At 41.3% G+C, this 17,155-nt stretch overlaps 1 protein-coding gene across 1 annotated transcript; it reads left to right on the top strand.

Moving 5' to 3' along the window:
* Positions 1–13,018: 13,018 nt before the first annotated feature.
* LOC130749759 (NADPH-dependent aldo-keto reductase, chloroplastic-like) lies at positions 13,019–16,136 on the top strand. Its single transcript, XM_057603133.1, has 7 exons — positions 13,019–13,398; positions 13,497–13,547; positions 13,956–14,032; positions 14,146–14,233; positions 14,807–15,082; positions 15,268–15,516; positions 15,759–16,136. Exons 1-7 carry the CDS (start codon positions 13,279–13,281, stop codon positions 15,843–15,845), a joined length of 948 nt encoding a protein of 315 aa, XP_057459116.1. The 5' UTR covers positions 13,019–13,278; the 3' UTR covers positions 15,846–16,136.
* The last annotated feature ends 1,019 nt before the right edge of the window (positions 16,137–17,155 follow it).

The following is a 17,155-nucleotide window of genomic DNA, read 5'->3' as shown; positions in this document are numbered from 1 at the left end:
TCTTAGGCTTCATGATTACGTCGAGAGGAATTGAGATCAATCCAGATAAGTGTAAGGCGTTCCAGGAAATGAAAGGCCCAAGTAGTGTGAAGGAGGTGCAGCGCCTGACGGGGCGGATTGCGGCCCTATCCAGGTTTCTCCCTCATTCGGGCGACAAATCGGCCCCGTTCTTCAAATACCTCAAGAAGAACGCGACATTTGAATGGAGTTCAGAGTGCGAAGAAGCCTTTAACCGCCTTAAAGAGATGTTGTCCGCACCGCCTGTTCTATCGAAGCTTGTCCAGGGTTTTCCTTTGCACTTGTATTTTTCCGCCAGCGATCGTGCGATCAGCTCAGTAATCCTCCAGGAGGTAGATGGAGAACAAAAAATAGTTTACTTTGTAAGCCATACACTTCAAGGGGCGGAAATCAAGTATCAAAAGATAAAGAAGGCAGCGCTCGCCGTCCTCGTTACCGCCAGACGCTTAAGACCTTACTTTCAAAGCTTTCAAGTAAAAATAAGGACTGATCTTCCTCTGAGACAGGTGTTGCAGAAGCCAGATTTGTCAGGAAGACTCGTCGCGTGGTCGATTGAGTTATCGGAATACGGTTTGCAATATGACAAAAGGGGGAAGGTCGGTGCACAGACTTTAGCTGATTTTGTGGTGGAGTTAACGCCCGAAGACGGTGAAAAGGTGATCACGCAATGGACGTTGTTTGTGGATGGGTCATCGAACGACAACGGAAGTGGAGCAGGGGTCACGCTACAAGGGCCTAGGGAGTTGGTATTAGAGCAGTCCCTCAGATTCCAGTTTAAAGCCAGCAATAATCAGGCAGAATATGAAGCTCTGATCGCAGGTCTGAAGCTAGCAATTGAGGTGCAAATCGACAGTTTGGTGGTTAGAACGGACTCGCTGCTAGTGGCAAACCAAGGAACCAGCCTTGATAAAATATCTGGAGCGCGTACGGCTATTGATGGGTCGATTGCAAGAGGTCGTAGTTGAGTTCGTGCCAAGGGCGCAGAATCAAAGGGCGGATGCCCTAGCAAAATTGGCAAGGACTCAGAAGCCTGGAAATAATCGAAGTGTGATCCAAGAGACGCTCGCCAGTCCTAGCATAGAAGGAGAGTTGGTAGCCTCAGTTGACCGCCAAGAAACTTGGATGGACCCCATTGTAGATATCTTGGCGGGAGAGCCTAGTGAGGTAGTGAAGTACTCAAAGGAACAAAGGAGAGAAGTGGGACACTACACGTTACTCGATGGGATACTCTTTCGACGAGGATTTAGTTCGCCCTTCCTGAGGTGTCTTCCACCTGGGAAGTATGAGGTTGTTATGGCAGAGGTTCACGGGGGGGTTTGCGCTAGCCACATCGGAATAAGGTCTCTGTTAAGCAAAGTCCTCAGAGCGGGTTTTTACTGGCCCACGATAAGAAAAGACTGTGCAGAATTCGTGAAGAAATGCGAAAAGTGTCAAGTATTTGCAGACTTGCCCAGGGCCCCACCGAAACAATTGGCCACAATCAGCTCCCCATGACCCTTCGCCATGTGGGGAGTTGACCTCGTCGGGTCACAAATGAAGTTCATCCTCATAGCGGTGGACTACTTCACCAAATGGGTGGAAGCCCAACCCCTCGCAAGCATTACTCCAGCCAAGATCGTAGGTTTCTACTGGAAAAGAATCGTATGCCGGTTCGGGGTACCAAGGGCGATCGTTTCAGACAATGGGACGTCGTTTGCAAGTAACCAAACAAGAGAATTTTGCGAAGAGATGGGTATTCAGAGAAGGTTCTCTTTAGTGGAACATCCTCAAACTAACGGGCAAGCAGAGTCAGCAAATAAGGTAATCTTGCAGGGTTTGAAGCGCCGGCTCTCGGAGGCGAAGGGAGCCTGGTTGGACGAACTCCTGGTTGTAATCTAGTCCTACAACACAACGCAGCACTCAACCACTGGGGAAACTCCATTCAGGATGGCCTATGGGGCGGACGTTATGTTGCCCGTAGAAATAGACAACAGTTATTGGCGAACAGCACCGCGGTTTGAGGGCGAGAATTCTTCCAACATGGCGGTGGAGTTAGATTTGTTGTCGGAAACACACGATGAGGCTCACATCAGAGAGGATGCGATGAAGCAGCGAGCTACGGCAAAGTACGACTCGAAAGTACGTCCGAGGGCGATGCAGAAGGGGGACCTGGTGCTTAAGAAACGAACCGGGAACACTGGAAACAAGTTGAGTCCAATCTAGGAAGGACCCTACAGAATTTTGAAGGCCTTAGGAAAAGGGGCTTATCACCTGGAGAGCTTAGACGGAAGGCGAGTGCCGCGTTCCTGGAACGCGGCGAACCTGAAATACTATTACAGCTAAAGGATTGACAGGGAGCTGGCTTCGGCGCGAGGATGATCAGCTGGGCACGTCTCGCGAAGATTGAAGGGTTAAAAACAAAGAAGCATATTCTTGTTCTCCATTTCGGGAGTTTGTTGGCCAAAGCGCCTAAAATAGTAAAAACAAAGACACGTTCTTGTTCTCCATCTTGGGAGTTTGTTGACTATCACGTCTGATTGAAAATACAAAAATTGTATCCAGCAATTTCAATCACAATGAATTGCGGCGAGAGCTAGGTGGGAAAAATTCCCTAAAGATGGTGATCCCAACACGACCTTGATGTCTGGGGATCGCTCCGGAAAAGCCGACGCAGCTCGCCGTCACTCGTTGACGACGTGTGCGGATAAGCTTTTTATCCTAAAAAACTCCCCGAAATATGGGCGAGCGAACCTAACTAGGCATAAGTCTGGGTAAACCTATATGGCCATTGGGTCCCTAGCAGCAATAAGTCCTCGACAAGACAAAATTGGCGAGGCTGCACCTGCTCTTACGGGAAATATGGTGTGGACAAAGCCTCGGTTCAAAAACGGAGCAAAAGTCCTAGTTAAACAAGGCACACCATCAATGTCGTCAGACGTAATTCAGGAACAAAGGAACTATGGAGGGTGCGAGAGAGAAAAACTCTAAAAAGCGCTAAAACAAGCATAAAACATAAAGAAGTAAAGCTGAATCGATTAACTTGAAAGTAAAATACAAACAAAAAGTTTAAACGAAGTAAAGAGGTACTAAGCGTTACAATAACTCGAAATAGGTTAACATTATATCTTTTTCTCTTATTCCACAGCGTCTCCAAGGTCAACGCAAGCAACTTCCGGCGGATCTTCTGGACCCACCATTCCGGTGGGGGTAACCTTCTTGAAAGCCCCCAGGAGGTCAAGGTTAATAGTAGGATGGAGGCGCTTGACTTGAGCCTTGGAAATTAGGAAGCCGCGGATACGCTCATTAGCCGCCGCGTGAGCAGCCTCCTTCCTTATCTTCTTCTCCAAGGCGATGGCCTGGGCATCCTTCTCAGCCAAGAGTTTGCATTTCGATTCCAAATCCGACCGGGCCTCAGCAAGTATCTTACCTTTTTCCGCCAGTCTTTCGAGCAAATCAGCAATCTCCTTGTCCTTAGCAGCAAGGGTTTCCTCCTAAGAAGTAATGATGGCCTCCTTGGTGCCAAGGTCCTTACGGAGCTCCTCGATCTGGACTTCAAGCTTCCTCTCTTTCTCGTCCGCCGCTATCTGTGCAAGCTTCGCTTCCGCGAGTTTCTTCTGCATCTTCTTTGTCCTATCCACCTCAGATGCCAACAGGTTGGACAAATTGGAGCAGGTCTTGTTGGCTTGAAGGTTGATAGAATGCAGTTTTTCCACCTCCTGGCGAAGCCCTGCAATTCCGGTGAGGGGCCGAGCCTTCCAAACCACTTGGGCGAACAAACAACCGGCACGGAGAAGATTCGACACAGCTTCTTGGGCAACGTCCTGCGGGTTTTGGCTGGGAACTTCCCTCAATTTTTCAAGATAAGGGTGAGAAAGCAAGAAGGAAAAAGGGTCGGTGGAAGGGCTGCTGGAAGGGTCCTTTGGGCGGTCCGAGGAAAGATTTTCTTCCCCACCACCAACCCTAGGAGAGCTAGGGGCTGATGAACCATGAGTAGTCTGGACGGGCGGAGGAGACGGAGGGCGGACAGAGGACGGTGGCTGCTGGCCCGCCGTTGAAGTTAGGGGACGAGATGTACCCACGGCTGGGGAAGCGATCACCTCGCCGTGCTGATCGGGCGCCAAGGAATCGTGTGCGCTATCCAGGACAATGGGGTCGGGCGCGATGGACCCATCGCCCGAGACAGTCAAAGGTGCAACTAGAGAGCTTAGCTCGCCTAGCTTCCTCTTCTTGGGAGAACCATCGCCCACCGGCGAGCTTCGCCTTTTCTCTCCAACCTGGACCGGAGAGGGCGCCTTAACGTTCCCGCAGAGAAAGGCCTCCAGCAGATCGACCGTAGAGAACTTCATACTTCCTGAAAAGCAAAAAGGGAAAATCATCAGAAACGAAGAGATTCGGAGGAAGGTGTGAAGAAGACGGTAAAAGGGGAAACCTAATCGAGGGAACAACTTGGAGCCCGGAGGAGCGCCAAGTAGTTCAGCGCAACTAAAAAGGGGAAGCTGGGATAAGACCCCAATGGCGAAATTTTCTCTAGAAGAGGAAGACGTTTTGGGAGAATCGGATATGGGTCTGGGACACTGTGTCCAATAAAATGGAAAAAGGGCTCTCCCTTCCTTCTGTGTGAATGACGAGGGGTAAGCAGGGTGGACGACGACCCGGAAGTACCGGCGGGCCAAGTAAGATTCGGAACCAACCTGATAAGGGATAAATCGTTCTCGACCCAGCCGGGGCACCAGAACGACCCAACCGTGGGTCCCCAGGGATCGAGAATCTGCTTCAAAGAAAAAATAAAAGAAGGCAGGAGAAGGCGCCACATCAACACTACGGCAGAGAATTTCAAAGCACCTCAGATAGGTCTAGGAACGAGGGTGAAGTTGGCAAGGAGAAACGTTGATATCGCACAGCACTTGGGTAAGAAAGGGTGAGAAGGGGAGTTTAACGCCAAGATCAAGAAACAAGTATTCATATACAAAGAAGAAGTGGGAGTACTTTGGGTCATTGAAGACGCGGTGTTGCCAAGGGCGGTCTTACCCTCGGCATCCGGTGGTACGAAGAAGGTCCTCCAATAACGGGGAACAGCAAAGCCCACCAGCCCTGCGGGCAAGGTCAGCGATAGAGCCGCTGGTAGAAAGCTCTGATGGTTGGTCAAGGATCCCTTGTTCAGGAGCTTCCGAGATGGGGGAAGGGAGAGTGGCAAAGGTTTCCAAGCGATGAGCTTTGATTTCCTCCGTAGAAGAAAGGGCCCCAACAGAGGGCATCGTAAAAATGGAATAAGAAAGAGGGGATGAAAAACTAACCAAGAAGGGACTGTGAGAAGAGGAGCAAGAAGGGTCGGAGCTTTGAGTTCGCAAGATCGGCGAAAGGAACCAGTATGAGAGCCAGGGACGAATATGGGAACAGTTGACAGTAAGTGATGAATGATGGAAAGAGGAAGAATTTAAAGGCTAGGTAGAATAGCAGTTGGGAATCGTGCCTCGACATGGCAAGATAAAATGATTACTCGAGGGAGTGTGACGCGGATTTCGGGAAGTGGGAACAACGCGTTAAGCGGAAGGTTACAACGGCTGAAGCTCATTGGTTCAAAATCAAATTGACAGGTTCAATTGTGATTTGAAGGGGCATTTCGGGAATAACAGTTGAGGTTCTGCAGATTCATTGACCTTTGCATTGTTTCAGGACATTACATGTGGTGTACACGCGTCAAGACATCGTGGACTCCGGCGGCCACAACTAAAATCAAGGCGAGGGAACCAAGCGTCATCGCCGCAAGCCCGCTTGTGGACTTGAGCCGCCAGGGGAACGTGGAAAGACATTCAAAATGTTAATTTTAAAGCTTTAATTACCAAGCCATGTTGGCCACTGTTCTTCATTATTAAACCCTAAGTTTTAGCATTAATTAGCTTCTCATGGCCGTCGCCTTAGTTTTTTACTTAAAGACACACTTAGCTCTCATGCTTCGAGCTCGGTGTCTTGTGGACTTGTGGACTGGGCGAGACCCCAAGGTTCCTCGCCCAGGAGCACCAGCTTAGGGCGACGAGCGGACCAGGGACTTGGGCCTCCTCTCAGAGGCTCAACTGACCCATTAGGAAGGGTTAGAGGCGCCAAGCCCAACTCCACATCTATAAATAGGGAATGAATACCAATTGTAAGGGACTCTTGGCTCATTTGATAAATAACAAGATTGAAATTCAGTTACTTTCTCTCTCTAAAGTGGTTACGCTCTCATTCTCTCTAGGAATCTCACATCACGTTCCTTACACTCTAAGTATTATACCTCATCTCAATGTTCATGGATAGAACAATGAGGTCCCTCCGATAGTGGAGTCTTTGATTCGCGATGATGTAACGACTTCTTACTATCTTTCAAAAAAAAATTAAAAAAATCTCATATTTATCTATATTTTCTCAGTAACTCTACCGAAATGAAAACATGGCGTTTGCTATTAGGGTTTTAAGGAGAGTGGGAAAGAGATTTGAGTAGTTTCCAGTTTCTCAGCAGCATTCCTTCTTCTGCAAACATGCAAATTTGAATTCAAATAATCCCCTTCTCCTGAAACTAGTTCAGGTCCCCAATTCACGCATCAAAACGACACTGGATCAGGAAATACCTTCCCTTCAAAGCTCACAACTATCCTGGGATTCGCTTGTTACATCTCTCACCCCTTCTTCTTCTCATAAAGCTCGCCTGGTACTATTTTTCTCAACTCTCGGTTTTCACTTTTTGGGGTATGAATGAATTGCTTAAAAACAGTACTAATTGGTTTAGTTCAATACGAATAAAAATAAGTAGACGGGTTTAACATTTGCAAGTATTAATTTGCTAAATTGTAACCAAATGGAGTTTCTTAATGGTAACTAACTTAACTGTGCCAATAAACATTGTGGTGAATTTTATGTACAATGTGGTTTCAGCTTGTTGATAGTACCCGTTTGGGTCCCCATTGGATAGCTCAAGTGGTAGGAATTGAGGGATATACGGGTTGGATAGGAGAGGTCCAGGGATCGATTCCTGGCGAATACAATTTATCTTTTCGATGTACAAAAAAAAAGATAGTACCCGTTTGGATGTAAACCAAAGAGCACTTATTTAAGAGTTTTTATTGAATTTTCTAGTGGATAAGTTCCAATAATCCCAAAGAGCACTTATTTAAGAGTTTTTATTGAATTTTCTAGTGGATAAGTTCCAATAATCCCGTATCCAAACAAGCTCTTATCACCATCAGGAGTTATACTTCTTCTTGGGCTGCCTGCCTCTATAGTTTGTTTCATAACAGAGCAGCAGAGCATTATAGTCTTTTTTTAATTCTTATGAAGAAAAAGGGGAAAAGAGTTTTGTTGTTGTTGCTGTTGCTTGATGCCTATAGAGATTGTGATAATCAATGCACTTACATATTATTTTTAACTGGTCAGGTTTTGGAATGGATTTTGGAGAAAATGGTGAAAGAGAATGTAAAAGACCATAGTCTCTTCTCTGAGCTCATCTTGCTATGTGGAAAGCTGAAGAATGTGCCACTAGGAATGCGCGTGTTTACTTCTATGGAGACTATTGGAGTTAAACCCTCGTCCTTGGTTTTTAATTCCCTTATTAGTGCTTGCTTGTCTTCCAATGACATTGTTACAGCATATAGTCTATTTGAGATCATGGAGAGTTCAGAACGTTATAAGCCCGATTTTCACACCTATAATATCTTCATTTCATTTTCTCCAAGTCAGGGAATGTTGATGAGATGTTAGCTTGGTACTCGGCTGAGAAGGCTGCTGGACTTGGTCCTTCTCTTCAAATTTTTGAATCCCTTATATTAGGCTGTGTTAATTCGCGAAACTTTGAGATTGCTGATCAAATTTTTGAAGAAATGATGGTTTCTGAAATCATACCTAGTGTATCCATACTGGAAAGTATGCTTAAAGGGCATTGCAAACAAAAGAGTTTGGGTCGAGCTGAGGAGTTCTTTAGGTTTGTGATTGATAGGTTCAAGCATGTCTACTTAGAAGAAAGGGTCTACTCTCTACTCTAGAAGAAAGGGGCTACTCTAGAAGAAGGGGTTCTAATGTGAAGTGAATTAGATTGGGGACCTAGGATGTAATTAGTATTAGTTGGTTAAATAAACAGTTGTTGCCAGCTGTAGGTTGTTAGAAGCAGTTAGCAAAATTTTGTAGTATAAATAGGGGATAGCTTGTTGGTGAAGTCATTCGGGAAATTAGAGTTAGTTCTGGTTGTGGAACCAGTTGAGATCGTGGGATCTCAAGGGAAAACCCTAATCTCCATTGTTCTTCCCCAAATCATCTCAGATTCTTTGTATTTCTTAGATTCCAGATCAATTTGCTATTGATCTTCTACGTTGTAATCTCTCTGTTTTATCAATAATAATCAGAGGAAAATTACCAGTTCTATCAGTGCTAGATACCAGGTGGGAAGTCAACGAAACCATGGCTGATATGTTAGTAGCATTGTATCTTGAACAAGGGCATGTGGAAAAGATGGAGGAGCTACTCGAAACTATGACAAAGTTGTGTCCATCAGTCAAAACTTGTGTGCTCTGACGAATCCATTGTGGGATTGTGAGGATGTATGCCATGTTAGATAGGTTGGATGATGTAGAGTTTGCTGTGGGCAGAATGCCGAAACAAGGGTCGGCTATTATTCCCTCAATTCCAAAATGTAAATTGTTTTAAAATTTGTACTATATTCCAAAATATAAGTTGTTTTGTAAAATCAATGCATTTTTTTCTCTCTTTCTTTCTTATATACTCTCATTTAATATTATATCTCTTAAATACCACCTTCAGTTTTCAGTTTTCACCTATCACAACTCTCACTATCCACTCAACCAATAATGACTTTTCTCTCTCCTTAGTATAACACAACTTTAAATAGGGATATTTCAATCAAAATATTTATCAAATGATGAGTTCTTAAACAATATGTACAACCTAAAACAATCTATATTTTGGAACGGAGGAGTAACAAATTGTTGTCACGTGAGAAAAGCCCATGGCCAAACACTTCTGCCACAACTTTGCCACTATTTCCCAAATGTGTGATACGTGAGCATGGCCTATTGTAATACGCCACGGTTTTCCAACTTTGGCCACACTTTGTTGACAAATGTTGGTTGAATAAAGAAATTTAAAACTTTATGTAAAAATATTTAGTTGACCTTTACTATTTTATATAAGGCTTAATAGCTCTTTTGATCCCTCACTTATCACGGTTTTGCACTTTTGGTCCCCAATAAAATAATTATTACTTTTGGTCCTCCACATTGCTTATTTATTTGCAAAAATGATCCCTATTTGAACTAAAACCGCAAAAGTGTGTAAATGTGAGGGACTATTTTTGCTAATTTTTTCCTAGAGAGACTAAAAGTGCAAAATTGTGATAAGTGAGGACCAAAAGAGCTATTAAGCCTTTATATAATTTAAAACATTTATGTCATGAATCATGATTATGATTTGAGGATGAATCATCTTGAAGATAAGGGAATGATGCATGCTAGGCAGAAACTTCCATTAACGAGGGTTGGGGTAGCTTGTAGGCACTTGTTGGACTGACTACAAGGTCCAAGGCAAAGAAGGCTAGATATTCACTACATTCATATATAGTCTCTTTGCCAATTCTACCTATTTTTGAGTATACAAAGGACATGGTACTCTTAGGGTTCTTGATAGCTTCTTATGTGTTTTTTCATTTAGGGATTTATTTGGTTGTTTTAAACTTGTATTACGGCTGATAGGCTTAGGGTTGAACCTTTGTACTCATGGTTCACAATGTTAAGAGGAGTGAATAGTCTTGAGAGTAGGTATCTATTGGACATGGGCTTGGCCCATTTAGGTGGTGTATGGTTGAGTTTTGTCCTCACCTTTGTACAGGAAATGCACACTTAGTCAAGTGCCAAAAATAAGGTTTTGGTAAACAGAGTTTTCGGATGGCGAAGAAGACTCAAATGAAGCCCACGAAAAATATCAAACTTCCTCTCTCATCTTTACTCCACCGTCTTCAAGCTCTCCTCTTCGACTCGGACGTAGGTTAAGCTTCACCGGAAGGTTCTCCATCGCCTAATAGCGTTAAGCGCCCAAACAACAGGTAGCAAACGGAAATGTTTAACTCCACAAAATCACTTCACATAAAGGAAAAACATGTTATTCAAATTTAAATCCATGACATGATAGATAAGCTAACAACTTAATTCAAGATAGATGACAACACACCCAACAACATAGAATCAAATGAAATATCAACAAAACTCAATGTTAGTGTCCTATAGTGCAACTGTATGCTACTACCAAGATGGATCGATCAAGAACGTCTCTCAAGATGGAACAATCACGTGAGACAACACCACCTCATTGCCACTTCAAGTAATTCAAAACATTCTGAAGAATAGGGCAATCTCATGGGACAAATAACCATCTCATTGCCACTTCAAGTGATCCAAAACATTTTGAAGAATGGGACAATCTCATGGGAAATTAATCATCTCATTGCCACTTCAAGTAATCCAAAACATTCCGAAGAATTGGACAATCTCATGGGACAAATTATCATCTCATTTCCACTTCAAGTCTCAAGCCCTACATGCCCAAGTTAGCCAACAAAATATCGTGACCTCTATAGTCACTCAATCAACAATTTTCAAATTCAATAATCAAGTTAGGATAACCACATGTTGCTCCAAATTTCGGCAAGCATAAGTCTTATTAGATATAAGAACTCACCAAACCAACATTAACGACAAGGAGATTCACATAGGATTTTCATCAAGCAAGTTATTGAACAATTCATGTCATATACACAATAAGGTGATCAATTAAACCAGCTGTATTCTTCAAAAATTCAGCAACATAAGAAGAGTTTAAAGCATGCATATACTCCTTCCAAGGTTCTAGAATAAAAAAGCCCCGATTAAAAATCCCTAAAACTCAAAATTGTGCTTTCTCCAAAATTGATTCCATACAACTCAAATTAAAGGTTATATGAGCGATAAATGTGAAGACCCTTAGCATGCATCAAGCTCTAACACAATTAGACACCTAAAAATTGCTAACTTTGGGTATTTTCAACTTTTTCATGCATCAACTATCAAACTATATCGATCAAAGACCACATTTTGACCGTCGAAATATACTCCCAAGCCTATCAACTCAAAGCTTGGGCCCAAGACTAACCTCAACTCAAGAAAACACAAGAGAAAGTGTTGAAGAAAAAGATGATAAAGCGGTTTGAGAAGCTCTTGACAACCTCCAAGCACTTCACCTTCAAGCTCCAAGGATTCACTCTCAAGATCAACAAGAACCAAGAAGAAATAATGTTTTTTTTTTCTCTCTTCCTCTCTCTACTCCATGGCCAAGACAAGAAAATGGGAAGGGAATAGTACTTTTTCTCTTTAAATAGAGAAGAAGGGAAAAAAAGATGAGTGGGTGCGAGTATTTTCATATTGTTGTTCACTCATTTAAGCTAAGTATCCCTCCATAAAAGGTTGATACTTGCCCCGGATTCACAAAAGTGAGAAAATATTTTGGAAGCAGTTTGCTCCAAAATCTGACGGAGAACTGATTAAGATAATCTTCTCCGATGAGAAAACTTCCTTCGCGGAAAAGATTCCTTGCGGAAAAAGGGTCAAGACTAAGCGGACTGAAATTCCGCAAGGATCCCGGACACTCTTATCTGTGGCCCGAAATTCTCTAAAGTCTCTACGGAGGTTAAATAATTCTCCTTCAGGGTTCCGAAAGCAAACCCTAGCAATATTACAGCCGAAAGTTCCGGAATTGCACGCACATCCACAAACAATACCCTGACGGGTCTTATTCCCGCTCCGATTTTGAATCAGGGCTTAATAAGTGTTCTAGCAGTGGGAAATCACTTTTCGTGTAATCCGAATCGTAGTCGGGGATGAATATGACTCGGACCAGCATTCGAAGTGACTATAATTATATATATATAATATATATATATAATATTTTAATGTTAATTCTCATTTAAATAATTTTCATGATTCGCAATTAAATTTAAGTCAAGAAAATAATATAAAAAATAGTAGAATATAAACACTTAACTAATTAATATATGAAAATTAAATAAATAAACTAGTTATTTATTTCAGGGTCTTACATTCCCTAATTCCACATAAATTTTGAAAGCATTTCTCTCATAGTATGAAACCATATTGGGCATGAGTAGATATTTTCTCGAGACTAGCACAAAGTTACATATCAACATAAAGATGGGGAATTTGTAAGCCTTGAAGCTAATTTCGCGAATGCATTGATGAACAAACTCACAATCAACCAGTTAATTCCAATCAGACAATTAAAATACATTACAAACAAAATTTCGTAATGCAAATAAAGGAGTGAAAACAACGAGAGAGCACCTTAGTCATGATATAGGTTGTATTCCGTTAAGGTTTGTTGCGGTGGTCGAGGTCTTTGTGGTGATCGCGAAATTGGTGCTTTTTTAATAGGCAAATGTTAGTTGTTAGAAATGTTAGTAAATTAGTCCCTCCTCCGGGTTCGAACCCGGGACCCTTCACCCTCACCCCACCCATCCCTTATATCCCTACCTCTTACCACTTGAGCTATCATTCGGGGACTCGCAGAATTGGTGTTACCGACCAAAATATTGGAGCAATGACGAAGTTGTCGAAAATCGTTGTGGTGTTGCTGAATGATTGAATCTTGTACTTCATAGACAGATGAAGGAGTTCGCAAATGGCTTCAATTCAATCCTCAGGCAACTGCATGCAGTAAGGTTACGATCGACGAAGGCGAAGTGAGTGACAATAAAGATGAGCTTCCACCGTTGAAGAAGAGACTAAGGTAGATTAGGATTCTGAATTTGAATTGAATTTTTTAATTTAAATTGGGATTAGATTTGTAGATTAGGGTGTCCAAATATTTATTGGAATTATGTTTTGGAATAAAAAATTTAATTTAATAATTCATTTTCATTTTTGGTAAATAAATAAATACAAAGGTATAATTAAAGGAAAATGCGGAGACGAAACTGCGAGAAGTCAAACGATGACAAAAGGCATGAGATGACACCGAAAACCAAAATCGATTCCTAACACAGCGGATTCACACCTTTGAGGTGGGCTTCTGACAAGGCAGGTTGACCCATTTTGTCAACCCTAATGAAAAATGCACTCCAAAACCCTGACACCCTCAAGTATAAAAGTCGGCAAAAAGTGACAGAGCAAAATATTCCGGAATCTAGCGCCTGCAGAAAAGAAGATTCTAAAACGAAGCCGAAGGAGAAGCATTTGCATTTCTCTGTGCGAGAAAATGTCGAACGAGATTCAATTCTTCCAACTCAACACCGGAGCCAAGATCCCTTCCGTCGGCTTGGGAACCTGGCAGTCCGATCCCGGCGTCGTCGGTCAAGCTGTCGCTGCTGCTATCAAGGTTTCTCATTCATTCTGTTTGCATTTCTCTATATGTTGTTTTAGGACTACAATTTGAAATTCGATATAGTGATCTTTGATTAATGAAATTTGATGCAGATTGGTTACCGTCACATTGACTGCGCTCAAATCTATGGCAATGAGAAGGAGGTAATTTTCACTATTAGTTGATTGATAGTATTGACTATTGAGTTCATTTCGTGTCGTGGTATATCGATTTGAATAGCTGTTTGATGTAAACGATTAAGATGTGTTTGTTTTAATGTTTAGTAATGTTAGGTTTTGGTATTATCAAATTTGAGAGAACGAATTTATGTTTGAAAATGGTATTGTAAAAACAAGTTTAAAAAATGGCTTTTGTTTATATGAAAAGATAGAATTACTTTTGATGTAAGTCACTTGTAAGCTTTTACTCTATGGAAAAAAGGTATTCAAACACGAATTTTGTTAAACAAAATTAATTTTAACATCAAAATGTAATTATTTTCAATAGTAGTCGCCGATCAAAGAACTCTAAAAGTGATATTTGATAATTTCATGTGCCCTTTTCCATCGCAGATTGGCTCTGTATTGAAGAAGCTATTTGAGGATGGTGTAGTGAAGCGTGAGGATTTGTGGATTACGTCTAAACTCTGGTTTGTTCTAGATTCTAGAATAATTAGTTTGGTTTCCAAATTTGAGCTAACTTAATGATGCTTGTAGATTCATGGATTTGATTTCAAACCCAATGATTAAATATGATATGCAGGAATACTGATCATGCCCCAGAAGATGTACCGCTAGCATTGGACAGGACTTTGAAGGACTTGCAGCTTGATTATGTTGACTTGTATCTTGTATGTAAACATCACTCAATCTCCAGATATTCTCTTAAATTGTTTAGTATTAAATGCTTATGCATCGTCGATGTTTTTACTACATTTTTGTCCTGGTTGAAACCAGATGATTATTTAGTCTAGCTTTAATTTGTTTAAAATTTGGATTAGAGATGTGAGAGTTCTGAAATATGGATTTCTAAGCAATAGCCTTTTGATGTGGTCTTCTAATTATGAAGTTATAGGTAATTAAGCCATCCTTTACTGCAGGTAAAATAATTTGATAGCCAGGACTTGTGGTTATCAGACTGCATATTGGTTTGGGAAATGCTGTGTATTTTCCTAAACTGTCCTTCCAAAATAATTGGGAGCTAGTTGTTAAACTATGTTTATCCTCCAGATGTATCTTTAGTCCAGGGAAACTAATTCTACACATCCTGCTTATGCTGCATTGTTTAGGGGCTTCCATTTTATTATGTTATCTTTCCAATGTATGAAAGATTCATGTCATCTAATGATTTCAGAATTTGGTGGGTTAAAATTTAATTTATTTATGACATGCTCAATTGTAAACTGATGATTCTGCCTTTTCAGATCCACTGGCCTGCTCCAATGAAGAAAGGATCACAGGGCTTTAAGCCTGAAAATCTTGTACAACCTAACATACCTGCCACCTGGAAGGCAATGGAAGCACTCTATGACTCTGGCAAGGCACGAGCTATCGGTGTCAGTAATTTCTCCTCCAAGAAGCTGGGGGATTTGCTGGAGGTTGCTCGGATTCCTCCTGCGGTCAATCAGGTGGAGTGTCATCCATCATGGCAGCAGGACAAACTGCGTGATTTCTGCAAATCCAAAGGTGTCCACCTCTCTGTAAGTTCACAGATATCGGATGATCTTTATTTTGATTCTGCATTGTAGTTGCTATTTTTACAAGGGCTTCCTGTTATTTTGACACAAGCCATTATTTTTGTTATCAGAATTTTTTGAAGTTTAATTTGTTTTTTTTTTCATAAGCTTTATGTATAAATTGTGATATTTTAATTGCATTTGTTTAGGGATATTCACCTCTGGGTTCCCCTGGAACAACCTGGCTTAAAAGTGATGTCCTCAACCATCCAGTTATAAATGTGATTGCGGAGAAACTAGGCAAGACTCCTGCTCAGGTAGCACTTCGCTGGGGACTGCAAAAGGGCAATAGTGTGCTTCCCAAAAGTACAAATGAAGCAAGGATAAAACAAAATTTTGATGTTTTTGACTGGACTATACCTGAGGACTTGTTAGCTAAATTTTCTGAGATTGAACAAGTAAGTATTTGGTGGTTTCCCTCAGTGCTTCTAGTTTTGAGACATGATCATTTTAACTAAATTTATATTTTGCTCTACCTGTGAAGTTGTAAAGCTTAAAGAAATCATTAGGAAACCCTTCCATCAATCAACTATATATATGACTAGATTTTAGACATCTTGCAAAACCCCTACTTATTATGATGTTGAAGATCTACTTAAGGAAACATAGTCCAGTTTTATGACAGTGGTTTTCATTGCAGGCTAGATTACTCAGGGGTGCCTCATTTGTCCATGAAACTTATGGGGGCTACAGATCTCTTGAGGAATTTTGGGATGGTGAAATCTGAGCGGACTGGAGCTGATTTGGCAAGTGGATGATGAACTGTGGTGTAAGAGAAAGCCTTCTTGTCTTTGGGTTATACAGTTCTTGGAAACCATTTTCTCTCTCACCTCAATTCCACTCACTTTCTCTTATTTCTCTCTTATTTTTCTATCACAGACACTTATATGTCACGCTTTTCTCTCTTTTCTTCTTATATTACTTAGGTGGAGTTGGATTTCATATGCCATGATAATTTTTTTCCAGTGAACTATAGACTCCAATTTTGTCAGCAAAACCTGGATGTTGCTACTTGCTACATTTTCGACTCATTAAATATTAAATTTTCTCATATAAATAACTTTCACATCATGCTGATAGAACTGGACCTGAAGTTTGGGAATATCAGAATTCAGAATGAGAAATCTAATTATTTTGTTAAGTATATTCCTTTAACTCTGGGTCAATATCTGTCCAGGGTCAAGTAGAGTTAAGAATGGTGCACAATGATGCCTTCCTATTTTACCAACCTTGGTCTAAGTTCAGGATTTCATCAGGCACAAATGCATCACGACATGCTCATAAAACTGCATTTCCTACCTATAATGGTCATAATGAGTTTGATAATACCTTCTCAACAATGCTCCTTTGCAAGTTGTTACGAATTCTATAGTCTATCGCTGTTACAAAAAAACTGTTAGTATTTTTTTGATGGCATCAAAGTATAGAGCCCTCGTTGGAACATCCATTTGAACATGTTAGGACAGCTTTTCAAATACTTAGGCAACATCAATTTACCATAAAATGAGGAAATGTCTTTGGGTGGGGGCGTAAGGAGTTGGAATATCTTGGTCAAATTGTTACACCTTCAAGTGGATCAAGGAGAAGTCGAGGCTATGCTTGATTGGCCCTCCTACTAATTTTCTTTTTTTGAATTTTGTGGTTTCTTAGGCCTTAGAGGTTATTACAAGAAAAATGTTAAAACACTTCAAATTAATGAACCAGCAATAAGTGAACTCTTTGACAAAAAACAATAGGTCTCAATTACCATGAATCATGATGAATTGATGATTGAGTTCACCTAAAACTTGGCCTAAAGAGTATTATTGACATGAAACTTACTATTCAGATCATTTTAGAGTCTTAAAACCCCCTTGTGTTGGTGTATTTCTTGCACATACGTGCATAGATTGAAAGCTACCAATTAGAGATTTAACAAACACAAGATGCACAGGGTCCGAAATGGACACTTACACATGCAATGATCAGCATGTCCATTTTGGCCAAGCCAAAATTTACCTAGTCTTTCATCACTGAAACCGGTGTCTGCTATAGGAA

Source organism: Lotus japonicus, chromosome 3 (assembly GCF_012489685.1).
Source record: "Lotus japonicus ecotype B-129 chromosome 3, LjGifu_v1.2".
Lineage (NCBI taxonomy): Eukaryota > Viridiplantae > Streptophyta > Magnoliopsida > Fabales > Fabaceae > Lotus > Lotus japonicus.
The sequence above is the reverse complement of the archived record's forward strand: the minus strand, read 5'-3'. Positions and strand labels throughout refer to the sequence as shown.

Bases quoted from the DNA above. Each gene is read 5' to 3' on its own strand.
- LOC130749759 (XM_057603133.1), top strand. From the start codon at position 13,279: ATGTCGAACGAGATTCAATTCTTCCAACTCAACACCGGAGCCAAGATC. The intron at 13,399-13,496 runs GTTTCTCATTCA...AATTTGATGCAG, and splicing joins CTGTCGCTGCTGCTATCAAG to ATTGGTTACCGTCACATTGA. The intron at 15,517-15,758 runs GTAAGTATTTGG...TTTTCATTGCAG, and splicing joins AATTTTCTGAGATTGAACAA to GCTAGATTACTCAGGGGTGC.